This window comes from Bubalus bubalis, chromosome 4, assembly GCF_019923935.1.
Source record: "Bubalus bubalis isolate 160015118507 breed Murrah chromosome 4, NDDB_SH_1, whole genome shotgun sequence".
In the NCBI taxonomy this organism is placed as follows: domain Eukaryota; kingdom Metazoa; phylum Chordata; class Mammalia; order Artiodactyla; family Bovidae; genus Bubalus; species Bubalus bubalis.
This window is the reverse complement of record NC_059160.1, coordinates 148,589,761-148,609,628: the sequence shown is the minus strand read 5'-3', so window position 1 is coordinate 148,609,628 and position 19,868 is coordinate 148,589,761. Positions and strand designations below refer to the sequence as shown.

The 19,868-nt window shown below is 34.0% G+C and overlaps 1 protein-coding gene across 8 annotated transcripts in view; it reads left to right on the top strand.

Moving 5' to 3' along the window:
* Positions 1-19,868, top strand: part of PPP3CB (protein phosphatase 3 catalytic subunit beta) — a 43,834-nt gene that overhangs the window by 21,351 nt on the left and 2,615 nt on the right. The window contains exons 10-14 of one of the 8 annotated variants that reach the window (XM_025284749.2): positions 6,308-6,385; positions 11,600-11,626; positions 13,687-13,768; positions 14,507-14,604; positions 19,443-19,472. In XM_025284749.2, the coding sequence (XP_025140534.1) occupies positions 6,308-6,385; positions 11,600-11,626; positions 13,687-13,768; positions 14,507-14,604; positions 19,443-19,472 (315 nt within the window). Of the gene's footprint in view, positions 1-6,307; positions 6,386-11,599; positions 11,627-13,683; positions 13,769-14,506; positions 15,541-19,442; positions 19,473-19,868 lie in introns of those variants that run through there. The other 7 variants (XM_025284748.2, XM_025284752.2, XM_025284751.2 and 4 more) reach the window with 7 other exon arrangements.

Below are 19,868 nucleotides of genomic sequence, written 5' to 3'. Positions count from 1 at the left end.
AGATAGAATTACCCACTTTAGCAATTGAGAAGGGGGCCAGTAAAGGGCTTAGGTGCAAGGGATGCATTACACTTATAACCTTCTATCTTTGGTATATGAGAAATAGTTCAATCATAGCCTCATCAGGCTAAAGGGAATTTAAGAATTCATCTTGTTTATTCTCCTACCTCCAGGCTAGACTGCAACACAACTATTTTAACGTAGTATGAGTGGAATGGGGGGTGGGGAAAGCAGGGAAGATAGGAGGAAAATGGATATTTCTAATTTGATTTTCTGATGCCTCCACGAAAAAGGAAGTAGTTCATTAGATCTAATCTAAATGTTTATGCTATGAGTATTCAAAAAAAGAGAAGTTAATAGGTTTTCTCAACTAATGCACCTGTCAAAAACCAGGGCATCTGATTTTCGCCCTGGTTTTAGATAGAATTTTAGATCTCTTAGTGATCACAATCATGTAGTCTAACTCCTTTTGAGAGATGAGAAAACTTAATCTAGTTTCTGTGGCTCTCTCATAAGTGAAAGTGGATTTCTTTCAGTGATCCTGTATTTGAAATCTGCTACAAAGTGATCTTTTGTTCTTTTTTGCCACTCTACATCATCTTAGCTATTGTGAGGAAGTATTCAAACTATCTGACCATTTTTGTTGTTTTTCTGTGGATCTTCTCTAAATTATTCATATCTTTCTAAAATCAGAATTTCAGATTTGAACATTATACACAAATAGAATTCTAACCAGTGTTGAACACAGTAAGAAAATTTTCTTAAACTCTTTCATATTTTTCCATTTTAATACACATTAGCTGTTTAAATAGCCTATTTACTTCTTCATTCTAATGAAAATTTTCTTTTGGTGTGAAAATCTGCAAATGACTCTTCATTGGATTCCACATTGAGAAAACCAGTTTGACTCTGACCTAGTCCCTGGGAAGCAACTAACCTAGCCAGAGGCTTCCTTGAAGGCTGGTTTAATCCCAAAGTTAGGTGAAAGTAGTTTTTTAACCTTTTGTGGACTTTTTACTTCGTTTTTTAAAAATCTTATGTTATAAAACTTGCAGCATATAAAAGGTAGAGCGAAATAATATGATGAATTACTATGTGCCAATTATTCAGCTTTGACAGTTATCAAATCATGGCCAATACTGTGTCATTTATATCCCCATCCACTGCTCCCTATCCCACACCTTAATTGTTTTGAATCAGATCTCAGCTGTTATTTTTTGTATCTATAAATATTATAGAATGACTCTCAGAGATAAGATTAAAACCCTTTTGAGAACGTGGTGAAAGTTAGAGACTTTTACACCGCCCAGAAAATTTCATGTATGAAATACATGTATAATCTTTACATATGTAACATTTTGAGGATGCTCATAGATCTGAAGCGAATTGGTAATGCCATCAGGTTTATTGGCCCCAATTTAAGAACGTCTGTTTCAGAGAATCCAGTATGGTGTGATCTGCCATAGAAGGTCATATATGTAAGATTTGTTCATTTACCAGATTTTTTTTGGAATTAACAGGAGAGAGGAGATTCTATCTATCAGAGAGATTAAAGTAGCATTTGAACTGGGGCTTAAAGAATGTTGGAATTGTGCAGGTAGATTTAGGAGAAGGTACTTTCCAAGGCTGAGTCTGACAGAAAGAAAGAAATAAGGTCACTGACAAATGTTTAGGAGTTCAATTTGATTAGCAAGTAATGTATGAAAGATGAAATGAAATGAAATGTTCATCGCTTAGTTGTGTCCGACTTTTTTGCAACCCCATGGACTGTAGCCTGCCAGGCTTCTTTGTCCTTGGGATTCTCCAGGCAAGAATACTGGAGTGGATTGCCATTCCCTTCTCCAGGGGATCTTCCCAACCCAGGATTTGAACTTGGGTCTCCCACATTGCAGGCAGATTCTTTACCATCTGAGCCACCAGGGAAGCCTCTTAATACATTAGAAAGGATGATAATAGTAGAAAAAGAATGAAAAGTCAAAATTAGATCAGGAGGATTTTGATCATTTAAACAGAGAATCTGGAACTTTGATAAATGGTGGAATGTAACTGCAACAGAAAATAATCATGATAGTCATTTAGAAAAATTACTCTGGTGAAATGAACTGGAAGAAAGACTAGAGATTGGAAGACCTGTTAGGAAACTTCATCAGGAATCACAAACATAATGAAGCCCTCTTAACATTAGGAATGGAAAGCATGGGAGAACTCCAAGAACTGTAAAAGTAGAATCAGTGAGACTTAACAAGATTGCTTGTTTAAGAGGAGGGAATGATTGAATTTGGCTTGGATGTTTTGAGTGTGATAATGATAGTGCCATTAACACACGCTGATGAGAACTCCTGTTATTCTAGCAACCCCTCACTTCAGTTATAAGCTGCTCTTCGTCTTCATTGGGATTGCTAGGCCTTTGACCCTGTTGTTTTCTTTTTAATCTGATGCCCTTTTGCCTCTCTTTCTTCTTAACACACCCCCAAACTCTTTTCTCTCTTGTTTTTCTACTTTGTCCTATGAATCTTAGCCCCAGTAAAGTCTAACTATCCATTTTCTCCATTTTTACAGTTAGGATATAGAGTGCTACTGGAGATATTTATATAGCCTTGGGTCTTCCCTGGTGACTTAGTGATAAAGAACCTGCCTTCCAGTACAGGAGATGCGGGTTTGATCCCTAGGTTAGGAAGATCCCCTGGAGAAAGAAATGGAATCCAATCTTGCCTTGGAAATCCCATGGACAGAGGAGCTTTGTGGACTATAATCTATGGGGTTGCAAAAGAGTTGGACACAACTTAGTGACTAAACAACAACAACAATGATTTGGTATCACCCTTTGATTTCTAGCATTAGCTAGGCTCTCAGTAGTACCCAAACATCTTTATGTCACTAGTCTCCTTCCTCACTTATTGCCACCAGGATGTATTCTAAAATTCTTTTTTTTTAACTTAAACATTTTCTTTTTCTAGCCACTTCCCTTACTGTCAGAGAAAACACATACCATCTATGGAAGCTTTCTCTGCTTACTGTTCCCCTGCTTTCTAAACTGCACTCATCTTTTTTTGGTGGGGGTGCTATACTGCATGGCTTTTGGGGATCTTAGTTCCCCAACTAGGGATTGACTCTTGGTAGTGAAAACATGAATTCCTAACCACTAGACCATCCTGATAAACTGCACTCATCTTGAATTCTTAGCCTGTTGAAGATGTGACCCTTCAATCCAGGGCTACTGTTTCTAACTTGTTCTTATATTCCATTATCCTGCTTTTTCAGGAAACTTACTTTATTACTTAGGTGTTCTATATCTTCAGACTCTCTCTACTAAGCTCTTTTGTAAATTGTTCAAATATATCTGATCTTTAAATAAAAAATAACATTTCCCCTATCTGATATCTTTCATTGGCCACTATTATGCTATGATTCTCTTGCCTTTCCTTCACAGCAAAGCTTCTAGATGGAAAGCAGTACACATGTAGAAGCTAGTATTTAGTAACTGTAAATGACCCTGGTAACTCTCAAACCTTAACCTGTCACATGAGGTCTTTGTACCTTGCCTAGTTTCTCTTCAGCTTCATTTTTTTGTTGTTTTCTTTTCACGTTTTCTATGTTCCAGCCATGAAACAGCATAGCCATCTTCCTGAATGTACTATATGTATATGCTCTTTCAAGTTTCATGCCTTAATACTTTTTCTTTATTTTTTCATAACAGTTTTGTTGAGGTATAACTCAAATACCATATAATTAACCTATTTCCATTGTGTACTTCACTGATTTTTAGTATATTCATAGTTATGTGTCTGTCACAACAATCAGTTTTGAAACATTTTCTTGATCCTCCCAAAGAAACCTTGTGTCTGATAGCAGTTCCCAGTTCCCTCCACATCTTCTCTCCGGCCCTGTGCAACCACTTGTCTGCTTACTGTTTGCACAGGTTTGCCTGTTCTGGAAATTTCATATAAATGGAATCATGCAGCCTGTAGTCTTTTGTGACTGACTTCTTTCCATAATATTTTTAAGGTTTATCCATGTTGTAGCCTGAGTCAATACATTATTCCTTTTTATGACAAAATAATATTCTACTGTATGGCTATACCATAATTTGTTTATCCATTCATCAGCTGATGGACATTTGGTACTCTTTACTTTTTGACTACTATGAATAATGCTGTGATGAATATTCCTGTACAATATGTTTTCATTCTTCTTAGATATGTAATTGAGAATAGCATTGCTGGATGATATGATAACTCTATGTCTAACTTTTTGAGGATCTGCCAAACTATTTTCCAAAGCAGCTATACCATTTTATAATCCTACCAGCAGTGTATAATGTTTCTAGTTTTTCCTTATACTTGCCAATACTTTTTTAAAATCTTTTTTTTTATTATAGCCATCATATTGGATATGAAATTATATCTCATTTCTCTAATTAATAATGACATTGAGTGTATTTTTATGTGCTTATTTGACATTTGCATGTCTTATTTTAAGAAATGTTCATTTTTAAATGGATTATTTGTCTTTTTATTATTGAATTATAAGAGTTCTTTGTATATTTTAAAGGTGAGTCCCATATCAGATATATGATTTGCAAATATTTTCTCCTTTTCTGTGAATTATCTTTTTACTGGTGATATTCCTTGAAGCACAAGAGTCTTTAATTTTGATGAAGTCCTCTTTATTTTTTCTTTTGTTGCTTGTGCTTTGGTGTTATATTTAAGAAACTATTGCCAAGCTCATTAAGATTTGCCGCTGTGTTTTCTTCTAAAAATTTTATAGTTTGACCTTTTACGTTTAGGTTCTTGATCCTTTTTGATTTACTGTGTGTGTGTGTGTGTGTGTGTGTGTGTGTGTGTGTGTGTGTGTGTGTGTATGTGTTGTAAAGTGGGGATCCAACTTCATCCTTTTGTATGTGGATATCCACTTGTCCCAGCACTGTTTGTTGAAAAAACTATTCTTTCCCCACTGACTTGTTTTATTTCTGGACTCCTTAATTTTATTCCACTGATTTATTGCCTGTTGCATACTTTTTCTAACTTCTGTTTAGAATGCCTTATCTGCCACCTCCACCTGGCAAATTTCTATTCCAAACCAAAAGCCTGCTTTTTTTCAGCAGATCTTGTGCATAACACTGCATACTTAGAGCATAGTGCTCATCGCATTTTTGTGATAGTTTGTGTGTGTGTGTATATATATATATATTTATAACTATATATCCTTTAGTAGTTAGTAAGCTTTTGGAGGGTCAAGACTGAACCTTTTCTATCTGAATTCCAAAGCTTTTAGCACAGTGCCTGGCATATAGTATGCTATTAATATATTTATTAGAAGAAACAATAGGGGCAGTATTAAATTTTGTTTTGAATGTGTTCATTTCCAGGTGTTGTCAGGATATCCAGGGGCTAATACTCAATAGACATTTTTATTTATTAATTGAAGTTTACTTGTACCTTTCTTTTTTTATTTACTCGTTTGTCGTATATTTACTGGATGCCTCTCATGTGCATGGCTCTGGGGATGCAGGAGTAAACAGAACAACCCCTTGCACTCAGGAAGCTTTCATTCTAGTAGGGGAAACAGACAATATACAGATAGTGTGAAACAGTTGACAATAAAACCAGCAAAGAAATCCAGAAATTTAAGGGGAGGTAGAGACTGGCAGTAAAGACTTCAGAATCATCCTCAAAAGGTGATACTTGAAAATATATAGGAACTGATGGAATCACCAAGAGATTGAACATATAAAAAGAAGATTCAGGGGGGAAAAAATGCCTAAAAGGTAGAAAAACCAGAAGAGTAGAATCCTGGAAACCAAGGGAAAAGAGAAGGCAAAATGATGAAGAAGAATTAAGCCTAAAAAAGAACCGTCGGTTCTAGTTGTTAGATAGTCATTAGTAGTCTTAAGATTAAATTTCAGGGGAATTGCTGGAGCCAAGTTTTAAAAGATTGAATGCTAAAACTTTTTGAAACAATGAAACTGTGCCATTGTTTTTTTCTGACTCCTTAATGTTGTATCCATAATGAAAAATTAATGTATGTGTTTAGATGTTATTCATCCCTGTATTTATCCCTGTGGGGGCTGCTTTTTTTTTTTATTTCCCTCTGAGGGACCTGATTACTTACTCCATAAAGAATCTCTCTCAGGCTTGTTAGCCATTTGATTTCTTTCCGTTTAAAAGCCCATATAGCTTTTTAATTCCATCATTTCTACTATCTAAATGTGTTAATCTTGTGTTTGATCATTTTTATAAATGGTTGCCCTGTATACATATAGAGAGTTGAATATAATCAGCTAATGTGTAACATTTGTTTTTAATAGTGACAGAAATGTTGGTAAACGTTCTGAGTATTTGCTCTGATGATGAACTTATGACTGAAGGCGAAGACCAGTTTGATGGTATGACTATTTATTTTACTGTTTTTTATTGTGCAATGGTATTGTTTAACTGCCCAATTTCAATATACTCTTGTGAATTATAGTCATTGCTCTCAAATGGCTATACTATTTGATAAGTGACAAGTCACTTTTTTCAGATACTATTTAAGACTTTAAAATAATTTTAGTGGTTTTTTTTTTTCTGTTGATACTGGGAAAAAAATGAATTTTGGGAAAGGGGAAATTTGAAAGAGAACAGAAGGAAAAGAAAATTGAGGTGCTAAAAGAATGTGGTTCTTCATGAATATGGACACTACTTAGAGAAGGGAGGATATAAATGCTTTTTGTTTCATTGGTACTGTATTCTTGGTGCATCAGAAGCATACCTGAATACATAGTGTTGTTGTCACTTCTTCTTTTCAAAAATCAAAATAAGCTGTTCCCAATTTTGAGTGGTTATGTTCTAAGAAACCTCTTGTTAGTCTAGTTGGAGATTCAGAAAGCCCTTTTTTTCATAGAAACAAAGTTATCCATGGTTATTAGTTCTTATGTAAGACAGCCAGCCTGTGTATCTAATGGACATATATAGTATAAACTACTACAATAGAAGCAAAATTACTTTTCTTTTTATGTTTTGAAGATTTTATTTAATATTTATTGCATTAATTAATTGGATAAACAAAAAATATAAATAGTTTATAAGCTGAAAACTCTTTATTTCCTTCCATCTGCCCCTCACATCTTTGTTGCAGCATATTTTTCATAGTTTTAATCAGTATATAAATGTTCCCATGTATTAAACATGGTCTACATAGTGCTAAAATTAGACACCTGCATATTTTTATATATTACTATACCATAATCTTTGTAGTTAATCTTAATGTTGTTTGGCATTTGGGTTGCTTTAAATTATCTTTATTATGAATAGCATGCAATAAACATAGTCATATAATAGTTTTAATTTTCCTTCTTAGAATAAATTTCTTGAGGAAAATTACAGAGTTAATGAGTATGAAGAATTTTAGCTTCATTATTTTATCTGTGAACTGCCAGATTACATAAGAATTGGACCAATATGAAGTGTTTCTAGCAATGAATCCATAGACCTATTTTTTCACAGGCCCACCTAATTGGGTTTTGGTCATTTTTACTTAGAAATAAGTTACCATTGGTTTAATTTATATTTATTTGAATTCTAATGATAATAAGGAAGAAATCTGCTTTACCGGCTGTGTAAACTTCCTCTCAGGTGACCACTTAACAAGTAAAATCTGAATAAAGCTATTTAGAAATATCTTTTTTTTTTTTTAGTTCAATTTCTCCCCCTTGCTTTTTTTTTTTTAGAAATATCTTTACTTACAAACAGGTTCAGTTCTTAAACTGTTTTAATTCTGTTTGTTCAAAGTACAGAGTGACTATATACACATGTCTGCTGTTGCCATCTGTTGGTGACAGGCAGCGAGTGCTTTTACTCTGGCTTATAGTTTTGTTAACTGAAATAAATTAACTTATATTAGTTCTTTTGGGGGGGATAATAAGCTTCAATGAGTAATATTTACTTTTCCTTATTTTAATTCTCTCTGATGTTTCGTAGAAAAGTTTTTAGTTCTAACATATTTCATCATCTGTCTTTTCCATAGCATTTTTTATATAGTTTTAATTAAATATTTATTTTCCCTGTTCTGCTACCATTGTTGTAAGATTAGCTCTATGTTTAGATTTTAGTTCACAGTGTTATAGATACTGATATAATAATGATCAATAATATAATGAAATAATTTTTGTGCGTATCCCACGAATTTTTTTCAGTAGAGTTTTTTTGTTAATATCAAATTCTGTGAACTATCTCGTAAGAGTTTTTTTTATTGTTCATAATATTTTTAATTATTATTTTGATATCCATGATTCAGTAGTTATAACTGATTGTTTATTTCTAAAAATAAATTTCAAAAAAATCTTTATTTTCTTGTTTAGCCTGGCTGGTGGGGACGTGTATCACTTTTATTTCTACTTCTAAAAAAACCAGTATTTGATTTTGTTGATTTTTCTCTGTTATTTTCTTGGCTTGAATTTCATTGATTTCTGCTCTTCATTTCATAGTAGGAGTTTTAATTGGCATTACATTCTATCTATATCTGAATCTAGAAAGTTTTTTAAAAATAATGTATAATTTTCTAAACTAAGATAAAAGTTTTTGCACTATATAATTCATTTATTATAATTATTCCTTTTAATATATTCAGTATATCATTATTTTATTTAAAATTATGTGTTTTTTCTTTGAAAAAATCGGTTATTACCAAGTTAAATTAATATTTCACTATTTTGTATTCTAATTACTGTTGCAACTGGTATCTCTCTTAATGTATTTTCTAACTGTATAATTATATATTTTGGTGTTTATCTTATGTCAACAAGTTGGATCAGCAGAATTACTTCCTACAATAATTTTTATTTTGTTTTCCATAGCTTTAAAAAATGTCATTTGCATAAGGCTGATACTGTTATTTTCTACATTTTAATCTTTTATTTCTTTTAAAAAATTTGAATCAATAATGTTAAATAGAAGTAGTGACAGGTGATCCTTTAGTCCTCTTTCTATAATAAAAAGGAAAACATTTCTCTGTTAAGTCTAATATAGTACTTGGTTTAGATATTGATGATTTATATGAAGATAGACACAATTGTCGGAGAAGGCAGTGGCACCCCACTCCAGTACTCTTGCCTGGAAAATCCATGGACGGAGGAGCCTGGTAGGCTGCAGTCCATGGGGTTGCTAAGAGTCGGACACGACTGATTGACTTCACTTTCACTTTTCACTTTCACGCATTGGAGAAAGACATGGCAACCCACTCCAGTGTACTTGCCTGGAGAATCCCAGGGATGGGGGAGCCTGGTGGGCTGCCGTCCATGGGGTCGCACAGAGTTGGACTCAACTGAAGTGACTTAGCAGCAGCAGCAGCAGACACAATTGTTTTTGGGAATTCAACCAAGAATAAATATAAATTTTTATTATATTCCTTCTAATGAAATTTATGCATCTTACCAATATTTTTTCTATCAATGAAAAATTATACTTATTTATCAACTTGTTATATCATTCTTACACTCCAGAGGTGAATCAAATTTGATCATTAAAAAGGCACTGTAGTTTAGTGAAAAAGTTCAGATGTCTTGGTCTACCATTATACTAGCTGTGTAATCTTAGGAAAGTAACCTAACTTCTCAAAATCTTCTCTTCATATGAGGGAATAGACAGGATCAAAATTCTTCCTCTTCAAGTAATTTTAAAAATTGGGAAGCACCATTTATGGGCTTTCCAGGTGGTGCTAGTGGTAAAGAACCCTCCTGCCAATGCAGGAGACTCAGATTTGATCCCTGGGTCTGCAAGATCCCCTGGAGGAAGGCATGGCAACCCACTCCAGTATTCTTGCCTGGGAAATCCCATAGACAGAGGAGCCTGGCGAGCTACAGTCCATAGGGTCGCAAAGAGTCAGACACGACTAAGCGTCTGAGCATAAGCACCATTTTTGACAGTGTTTCTCTGGGAAAATACACTGAGTTCCAACTTTGCATACTAGAAATAGATCTCCCTTCACTGCCAACATAGCAGGTGCAGTTACTTCACATTGCTTCACCTTTGCACTACCAAGTATTAAGAGTTGGGACTCCAAGAAAGTTTTGAGGATATGGATCTGGGAGTTTGTCTAGGAACGAGAGTGATTTGGAGGAGAAAGAACCTTGAGTAATGGAAGAAAGGAAGGGAGTTTAGGATAGATACTAGGGTGGGTTGGGAAAAGAGCTGCTGGAGCTACATTTGTTTCCCTTTCTTATTCATATTCCCTTATTTCTTCCCCTCAACTCCATCTTTTTCCTTTCCTTTGACCATAATAACATGCCTTCTGTCCTCTCCTCCTTTTCCTGCTCAGCAGTGAAGCTATGCTGTGGATTGAGCCTGCAGAGAAACCTGACTTAGGAAGAAAACTTATTGAGTTGGGGATTGCTGTGGAGGCAGAATAAGAGTTAATATGCAAAAACTACTCTTTTCTTCCTCCCACTGGGAAATCTCCAATCCAAATAGGATTGGAGATTTCCCAGTGGGAGGAAGAAAAGAGTAGTTTTTGCATATTCAAGGCTGAAATTGGCCAAAGGAATGTCTATTTCTTCTTAAGTGATGGACTTTGATATTCTGTATTGTTTAATATACCTGTGGGTTTATTTTTGAAGGCAAAAGTTTGAAGGAATATATGGCAATAGCATTCCTTTTAGAGGTATTATGTAATCATTTAAGGGAATTTTTGAAGACTGATTTCTATGATCTTTAGAATGAATACTGTTTCTTTCAGTTATATTTGTCTTAAGTTTGGTAAAGGAAATAGATAACCCATATGTGTTACAGTTTTACTAAGCTAAAACTTTGCATTTCCTGTAATGGAATCATGTATATCAGCATTACAATGGAAAGCTCAAATGAAACATCTCTGCTGCCTACTCTTAGAGCTATTACTTACATTGAAACAGTCTGTTGCTATTTGTGTAAAAAGATGTCCCTCAAACTTCCAGATTGGATTGGGAACAGATAGCACATACTGTTGATCCTGAGTATGTGCAAAAGTTCCACAATTCTGATTTTAAGAAATTATAGGCTTTTTGTTATAATGGAGTGTGGGAGGCTTTGCCTTTTCTTTATTAGGAGTGGGTAAGGTTTTTCACCAAGGTAGTTTATAAAGTTACCTACATTTCTCTGTGTATGCTACAGATTTTGCAGATTTGGTGTCCTTGAAGAACCACATGAGTTTGTATCTCATTTGTGTCATTACCTTTCACTTAACATACTTTCATGGGTGACACATTTCCTTAGGGGTATTAATATAAATGTGCGATTGTTGTTAGCACAGTCTTTTATCAGTCTTATGTGTTTTCACGTGTTTTTTTCTGTCCCTAATTTGTCTACTTTCATCAAATAATATAGTCATTCTGTCCATAATTTCTTCTGAACACATATCTTTTAAGAAATCTTTCCTTTAGAACTCTACCCAGTGGCATCCCTCCTTATTTGCCAGATCTACAGTACTACATTTTTCAAATTTCAAGTATGAGGGACTTCATTTTTCTCCCTTTCTTTCTACATTCATTCTTCAGTACCACTGCCAAGTTAAATCTCTATCTTTTTATTTGTCTCAACCACCTTTTCTCCATCATTCACTTCCTTTTTTCTGGACTCTCCATCTGAAGAACGGCTCATATATGGCAATAAAAAAGGTACAGACCAGACAGAGTAACATCGTTTTGAAATATGACTTCATAAGTTATTCTCATGTCCATGTAAGTTAGTGTATTCATTGAGTATATTTATGCAGAGTCCTCTGGGCCTTGTGCAAATTTTAAGTTTAATCTAAGTTAGAATTTGATGTTTTTAGAAGTCATATTCCAAGATATCTGTCTTTCTGTGCATGGAAATATTTTTCCCTCTTTTTCATTCCTCTTGTTTTAAAATTTCATTCTTTTGCTTATTTGTAATGTTTTGTACTCTTCCCTGCATGACTAGGGGTGTTTGATTGTCTGTCTTATTCCCCAAAGTAATTTTACTGTGGACATTTACTTTAATATTATGCATGATGTGTTTGTAGACTGATTTAAAATCCTGATTTGTAAAGTGTTTTTATATTCCAGTGAATTTTTAATTTGAAATTAAGTATAGTTTACATATCATTCAGTTTTATAGATATAATAATTAAAGCTGAAAATATGAATGTATCTCCTTACAGCCATCCTCCCCTATCCCCATACTCCTCTCCTCCAGTCTAGCTATTTTAAAAACTCCATCAATTTTAAAATAAAGTATCTGTATTAATTTATTTGAAGAGAATCAGATTTATCCTTATGTCCTTGGACAAGATACTTAGTAAAGTTAGTTTCTTTGTCTATAAAATGAGGAAATTAAGTTTTGCAGTATCTCTAATGTCTCTTCAAATACTAATATTCTATGATTTTGAAACTTTAAGTAATTTTTTGGCATTTTAAAAATACCTGTGTAATACCATGGTACCCACACAATTTCGGATTTGTAAAAGCTGTAGCTTCATTGCTCATACTATTACCCTGAGAGCATCATAAACATGGTTGTGCAACCTATTTTCTCTAAAATATGTCCTTTGTTTTCATCTTTGAAATTGGATTTCTTTTTCTGTTTACTTACAGTAAAGTCCAGTCATCATCTTAGTTTTTAATTATATGTGCTTGTGGACTGCTTGAATTTTAAATGAGATGCTGTAGCTCAAAAGACTGGTGGTTGTCCAGACCTCCATATACCTAAGGCCCCTTTTGGTCTAGTGTCTTAGCCTTTCCTTAACCTTCTCCTCAACTATGGTGCTTCCATATGTGCATTGTCATCATGTTGAAGCACAATTCTAAGGAACCACACTCTTGGGTTCAGAGTGATTCTAGTTGCTATATATGAGATAACAGGACAGAGATTGTTGTTCTTTCTGGAGGTCAAGGGAAGGAAGATAACAACCTTTGAGTCTTTTTTTCAGGCATATATTCAGTTATTTTGATATATTCTCTTCTGTATCGGTGATAGACAGTACAGCTAACCCTTTGGAGATGAAGCATTAGTGATTTTTTAGCCATGTTTTTTGGGGAGTCTTTTCTCATTGTCACTCTCCTTATGTCACACTCACCTAGGGATGTAAAAGCTTGTATATATTTGCATGACCTTAAAGGACTTCTAGTCCATGAAGTTGAGATGTACATTGTTGAAATGTGGGTATGGTCCTTAGTTCTGGGTCACCTGCCCAGTAGTCACTTCATATCACATTTTCTGACCAAATTTGAGCAAGGGAGCTTCTTTTGTCATAGTATAATGGCATATTTCGAGCCTGCATGTCAAAGGACTTTATGTTAACCAAGCAGAAGGCTATAGGCTGTTACCAATTCTAGTCTGTTAGTCTGCATGCTGTAGGCTCTCATGAAAGTTAGACAGACTGTAGAAATGTTACCATTTTTTTGTCCTCTGGTTTGTGGTACAGGTTAGACTCTAGTTTCTTTTCCATTGCTCTTTTACTCATTAGTCAGTAGTGTGAGAGTCAAAGTTGTGGATTACTTTTCATTTGTATCTGTATCAGATCCCAATATTAGACCAGTGGTGAGCTAAACATTGAAGGGGAAGCTTTTTGGCATGAGTTCATCTAGTCTCCATGTGAGCTGGTGCTAGGGGGCTTGGTGTTGTTTCAGATGACCGTGAAACAGGCTAATAAGATGATATAAGTATGGATGCCCTAAACTTGAGTCTTTCTTTCTATTTATTCCATTGAAAGTAGGTTCAGCTGCAGCCCGGAAAGAAATCATAAGAAACAAAATTCGAGCAATTGGCAAGATGGCAAGGGTCTTCTCTGTTCTCAGGTAATGATACATTTTTCCACTGATTTGTTTTGCAGAAATCACTTTTATTGTGCTTTACTACACACAGTGTCCTGTTTGATATCTAAAAACAATATAGTAGCAGTCTTTCTGTAAAGAAGTTGTATATTTAATGTGTTGCAAATGGTAACGCAAATCTCTTTGAAATTAGCATTTTTGACCCCTTGATTGTTATTGCTCACCTTTGGTATCTCTTATCCTTCTGTGATGAAAGTAGTAGATCTGTACCTTGAAGATTAGTGCAGAATAAGGCGGGGGCACTTTTTAGAGTGATCCTGATGAATTTGCTTATCTATAAAGGAACTCCTTTATGCTGGAGCCCCAAATTGTCTTCCTGGGGTTAATTCAGGAAGACCAGGTTTAAGAGTGCATGCGATGAGTCAGTCCTTAAAAAGTTGTTTGCAAAACTGCTTATATCAGACATTTTATCTTTAAAGCATATGAAATACCATATTTTTTCAATTTTATGATACCTGTTGCTGATGAATCTCATATAATAAACTTTTCAGGAAAAACAATATATGTCTCAGTTGTACATCATACCCTCATATCTGAAACATTTAGAATGTGGAAAAATGTGTATCTTGGAATTGAGGAAAATATGGTAGTGGCAGCAAATGTCATGAGTTATATGCATGGCCTTCATCTGGGCCCCATTCCCTCTTTTTAACTAGGAACTCGTTGGAAGTCTCTGATCTTTGTTATATCTCTCTGCTGTAGGGAGGAGAGTGAAAGTGTGCTGACACTCAAGGGCCTGACTCCCACAGGGATGTTGCCTAGTGGAGTGTTGGCTGGAGGACGGCAGACCCTGCAAAGTGGTAATGATGTTATGCAACTTGCTGTGCCTCAGATGGACTGGGGCACACCTCACTCTTTTGCTAACAATACACATAATGCATGCAGGGAATTCTTTCTGCTTTTTAGTTCTTGTCTCAGCAGCTGACACAAACAGAATACTGTATGATAGGTAATACCTGATTAAGAACCTGACCAGGGCAGAAAATTGATAGAATCAGTATTCTTTTCAATTGAAAATAATGATCAGTCTCTCAGCTTTTCATGAAATGATATGGGAGTAACTCATATCATAATGTCTAAAATATTTATTCATTTGTCTAATGCACCCTTTTCCTTTTAAAGCCTCAGTTTCAGAATGTGAATCAGGATATTCATATTACTTAAAATGGAAATGTAATTCCAAGTTTCTTATTTTTTATCTTTTTAATTTATGTAATTGTATTAGACTATGCTTATATTTTCAGATGTTAATTTTAGAATTAACAATCTGCCTGAGCCCCAGAACATTACTTATGCACTTCACTTGCCAAAACATTTGTGCAAGGTTTTGTACCCTGGGAAATGATGCCAAAGTTTGTTTTCTGTGGTGTTTGTCAAATGTTCTATGTATAATTGACTGTCTGTAACATGCTGTTTCCTTCCTCTGCAGATGTAGCTGCTTTCCTAAATCTGTCTGTCTTTCTTTAGGTTAGCTGTATGTCTGTAAAAGTATGTTAAATTAAATTACTCTATCAGGCACTTTATCTGTCTTGATGTAGAGGCAACTTTGTAGCACCTTGTTTTAAGGTTTGCTGCATTTGTTGCTGTGCTTTGTGCATTCTAAACGTGAATGTAACATTAGATATTAAGTCATTGTTATAAGGGGTTGAATTTAAATCTTGTAAGTCAAAATTGAAAGGGTGTTATTAAGTGTGCCTTTATTTTGCATGAAAATAAAAAGAATTATACGTAAAGCATTCCTGTAATCTGGCTCATTGAATATTTTATACTAAGAAAACAAGTTTTTTTGGCGTAAATATTTGTGTAAATACTGAGTTGACTTTCTGAAAGCCCATTATAGATTAAATAGAAGAAAGTGATATGAATGTTATAGTCTATACACAGTAACTCCAAGTCTAGATTTCTTTCCTTTTTGGTTGGAAAGCAGAAAATGTGATATGTAAAGCCTTACTTTATGTTTTATTGTAACCACAGCCCTCCAAGGGTCATTGTTGTATTAAGACAAGAAGCAACAGATCTGATGTTTTTCTTAGTCATGATTGACAGTATCTTTTTGGTATTGTAGTTAGTCATTTTTTTAAGGCAAAAAAACAGGAAAGTTTTAATTTTCATTTTTCAATAAATTTAAATTAGATTGACTTCTCGTAATTTCATTTCACTTAGTCTCATAATAAATGCTTAAATAAATAAATAAAAAGAATTTTTTTCTGTAGACAAATAATTTCTACTTGTAGCCTATACATGTTCTATTTATATGTTATTGTGTTGTCTGCTACCACCATTGGTATATGTGAGATATACAAGTATGTTTTGATATTATAACTTCAAATTTTCATTTTGAACAAGGTTTCTTTTTTTTATTTAAAAAAATGTACTGTGATTCTCTTTATATTTCTTGCCTTTCATTTTTCTTATTATGTTGTAAGCATTAGTAAAATTAGCTGAAAAGAATTTCATTAAAACAAATTAAGATCTTAAACATTCAATAAATCTAGTAATAGAAAAGGATGAATTTCAATAGCTTGAAAATTGTTCTACACTTCTTCCTGTTTGTTCAGAAAAGGAAAAAAAAAAAACCCAGAAGGGTCTCATACTTAAATCTAAACTACAGTCATCTCTCAGTTATCCTTGGGTATAATATTACTTTTATGTTGTATCCACAACAAACCTTTCAGATTTCGTAATTGGCACCTGCTAATTACAAGCTTTGCTGATAGCTCAGCACTTCTGTTCATCGTAATTTGCATGCAGCCTGAAGCTCAGTCTTCCAACTTTGAAATCACCCCCAACTGCAGGGAAGGATTGAAAGACGGCTTTACTGAGAGACTGTCTATTCCTGGCATGGAGTGAGTTACTGGATAGTGCCGAGCTTAAGGGGTCCAGTTTAGGAGACTAGATAGCTCCACAGCTCTGCCAGCAATGGATCTTGATAGTGTGGTTTAAGTATTTGATTGAAGTGATTTTTCTAGCATGAGTAGACCCATTTTGAAACAACAAAACTCATACAGAAGTAGTATCACCTGTGTGATTTTTTAAAATTTATGTAACATTTAAAATTTTTAATAGACATGATGACCCCTTATGTGAATAATGGAGAGCTAAGTATTGCAAGAAGAAAGTTTTAAAATTCTGAGACCTCTTTCCTGTTGTCATAAAATTGAAATTGTCTTATCAATAACATTACAGTTAATTTATAGTATTTTTCAAGTGTTTTACGAACTGCCTAACTATCGGAGTAGGATTTGTTAATCATGTTTTATGTTGATTTTCTTCTGGGAGTTTGGGAGCTAGCCATTATAATGCTGCCTTCACTAGGAACTATATGAGAAAATACGTGGCCATCTATGTTATAGTAAGGTCATTTCCTCTTGATCACTTATTCTGTGTAGTACTGAGGAACACAGTTTGAAATAGCATTGTACCCAAACTTACTAAGGCCATGTCAAAATGCCCTGTAAAATTGAAAAAAATTGAGGAAAATTAGTGCTTTTCAGATTGAATTTTGAAATTATCAGATGTCTTTCTTTCCAGCTTAATGTGTAAGCTTCAAATGATCTTTGAATTCTAAGCATTCAAGCTTGACATGGTGTGCAGTTTTGAGTGTGATGTATATTTTGTGTTCTGAGAAGGATTTAGAAGCATTTAGAGGCCTTGGGAAAGAGCAAAGAATATAAATTGACCTAGAAAATGCTTTTACATATAAAATTAAAAGCCCACAAAAGTATATTGTCAAATTTTATAATTTGAAAAAATTTTAACAGACTTTTTAAACTATTGATATACCCAAATAGATACCAATTCTTATAGTAATATCAGTTTTTTAATTTATTACTGTATATAATAGAAATTATGAAATATTTCATGTAAAGTCATTTCTGTTACCACAAGCTCTTTAAAGCATACATTCTGGTAGGCATCTTATTTTCCCAATTAATTTGTAAATTATAAAGAAAATAGTCCATGTTTTGAAGAATAGGAATTCCAGGGATGATCCAGTAGAGGTAGGTCACTTATACCAGTTTTCCGTGTGGACAGATTATAAGAGTATTTTACAAGCATACAAGGCTAGATTTTTTAAGTGATGATTTGTACAGTGGGTATACAGTTAAGTATATCTGCTTTAATTTGTAATATGATTTAACAGTTAAGAAAAATTCTTCCTTTACTCAGTGTTCATATTTCTTTTGGGGAGTCCCCAATTTACTCTCTGATTGAGATCTACAAACTTATCTAATTTAGTCTTCTTTAATTCCTTAGATTTATCAGTGTCCTTTCATATTAATAACTGCTTTGGATAAAATTTATCATTTTTAAATCATGTATACTGCTAAAAGGTCATTTTAGGAATAATTGTTCTAATTGACCTTCTTGTAGAAGAAGCAAAATAGAAGGGATGGACGTTATTGTTAAATATTCTGAGTTTGTATACTTTGGGTAAAGTGAAGAATTACGACTTGGCAATATTATCAGACAATATTGTCTTCTGCAGTTTTTGGTCCTGATCTTCAATGTGAGTGCTTCATACACTTTGAACCCAGAATTGAGCCCAAAGAATCTTTGCCTACAAAAAATATATGACTAAATATGTTGAAATTCTCTAAATAGGCCAGAGATAGGCTATATCAGGAATGTATTTTTCATTTATATGACTTATATGTATGTCCATATCATGAAATGATTAGGATTTAATTGCCTGTAAGACCTCAGTTCTATCTCTTGATTCCTCTCTAGTTGGTAGATAGGCTTGAAAAGATAGATGCTCAGTAGCCTTTTTATCTTCACTTAAGAATGCAGGCTCTTATTATCTGAGGCAGATTTGGGTTCATGATACACTGAACATATATGGATTTTTTTTTTAAGGCTATTATGTTAGTATCTTTAGATATTTGGAACATCAGTGTTAGAATAGAAAGGAAAATCCTAGTAGATGAGCGGAGTCCTTTTAGATTACCCACAAAGGATAGGACTACAAAATTGTTCTAGTTAGTGTAACTTACCAAGTTTACTGCCCACAAATTTTATTTCATTGTCCTCTGAACATAGCAACTTCTGCAGCTTTTGCTTCTCTCTATGAATTAGAAGTGACAGGAAAAGCATTGCTAAACTCCTTCTAGTTTATATCTTAGGGAACCAACTGGTGATAAGTATTATTTCAGTTAGAAAAGAAAGAAATGAAAGAAAAGAATTTCCTTCTATTTGCTCTGCTACAATTCTACTATCATGGTTTCACCCTAGAGAATTTCATAATTTCATCCTAGAGATTTCCTTGCGATTATTATGGATGTGATATAATAAACATATTGAAAAATTATAAGGCCATCAAAATACTGAATTCAAGATGGATAATTTTAATACTAGCATTTGCATGGATGCTGAGGTGTCTGTGTTTATAATAGGTCTATGTGTTCTGTGCATTGAGCGATGGTGTCTTAGTGCTGTGTGTAAACTGTGCTGTGTCAGGAATTGGGGGATTGGATGGGGTTCTCTAATATGGGTACTATATATGTTAAATTGTAAATGATGATGAAGTATGGGGTACTGTTATATTTTTTAAGTGATCATTGCCTTTTCTGCTGTACAATATGACCCTTCTCATCTCTCTCATTCATTTTGCATGCCTCTGCTCACTTCTGTACAGCCACAGTTGAGGCTATTGAGGCTGAAAAAGGTACGATCAGAGTCCTTGCGCTGGGCAGAGATCTGTGGTGTGTGGGTGGGCATCAGAGAATGTCCTATGGGTGTGTCTTACTTCTAGCTTGCACAGCCCAAGATGAATCAGACTCACTGACTCAAGTTTAACAGTCATATCTTCTTCTTCCTTTTTTTTTAAATCACAAGGACTGATTTCCATAGTGACAATTTTTTTTTTCCCTTTTCTAGTATAGTAATGAGACCAGCATTTAATGTTTCAGAATTCTTTAGAGTACAGCATGTTATGCTATAATATTATAGCATTTATAGTTGCAATAAAGACCTGTTCCATATTTTGCATGATTCTTTGCTACTCACATTTTTATATTCTTGAGTGAAATCCTCTCTAGATACAGGTTTGGTATTCTCGTGA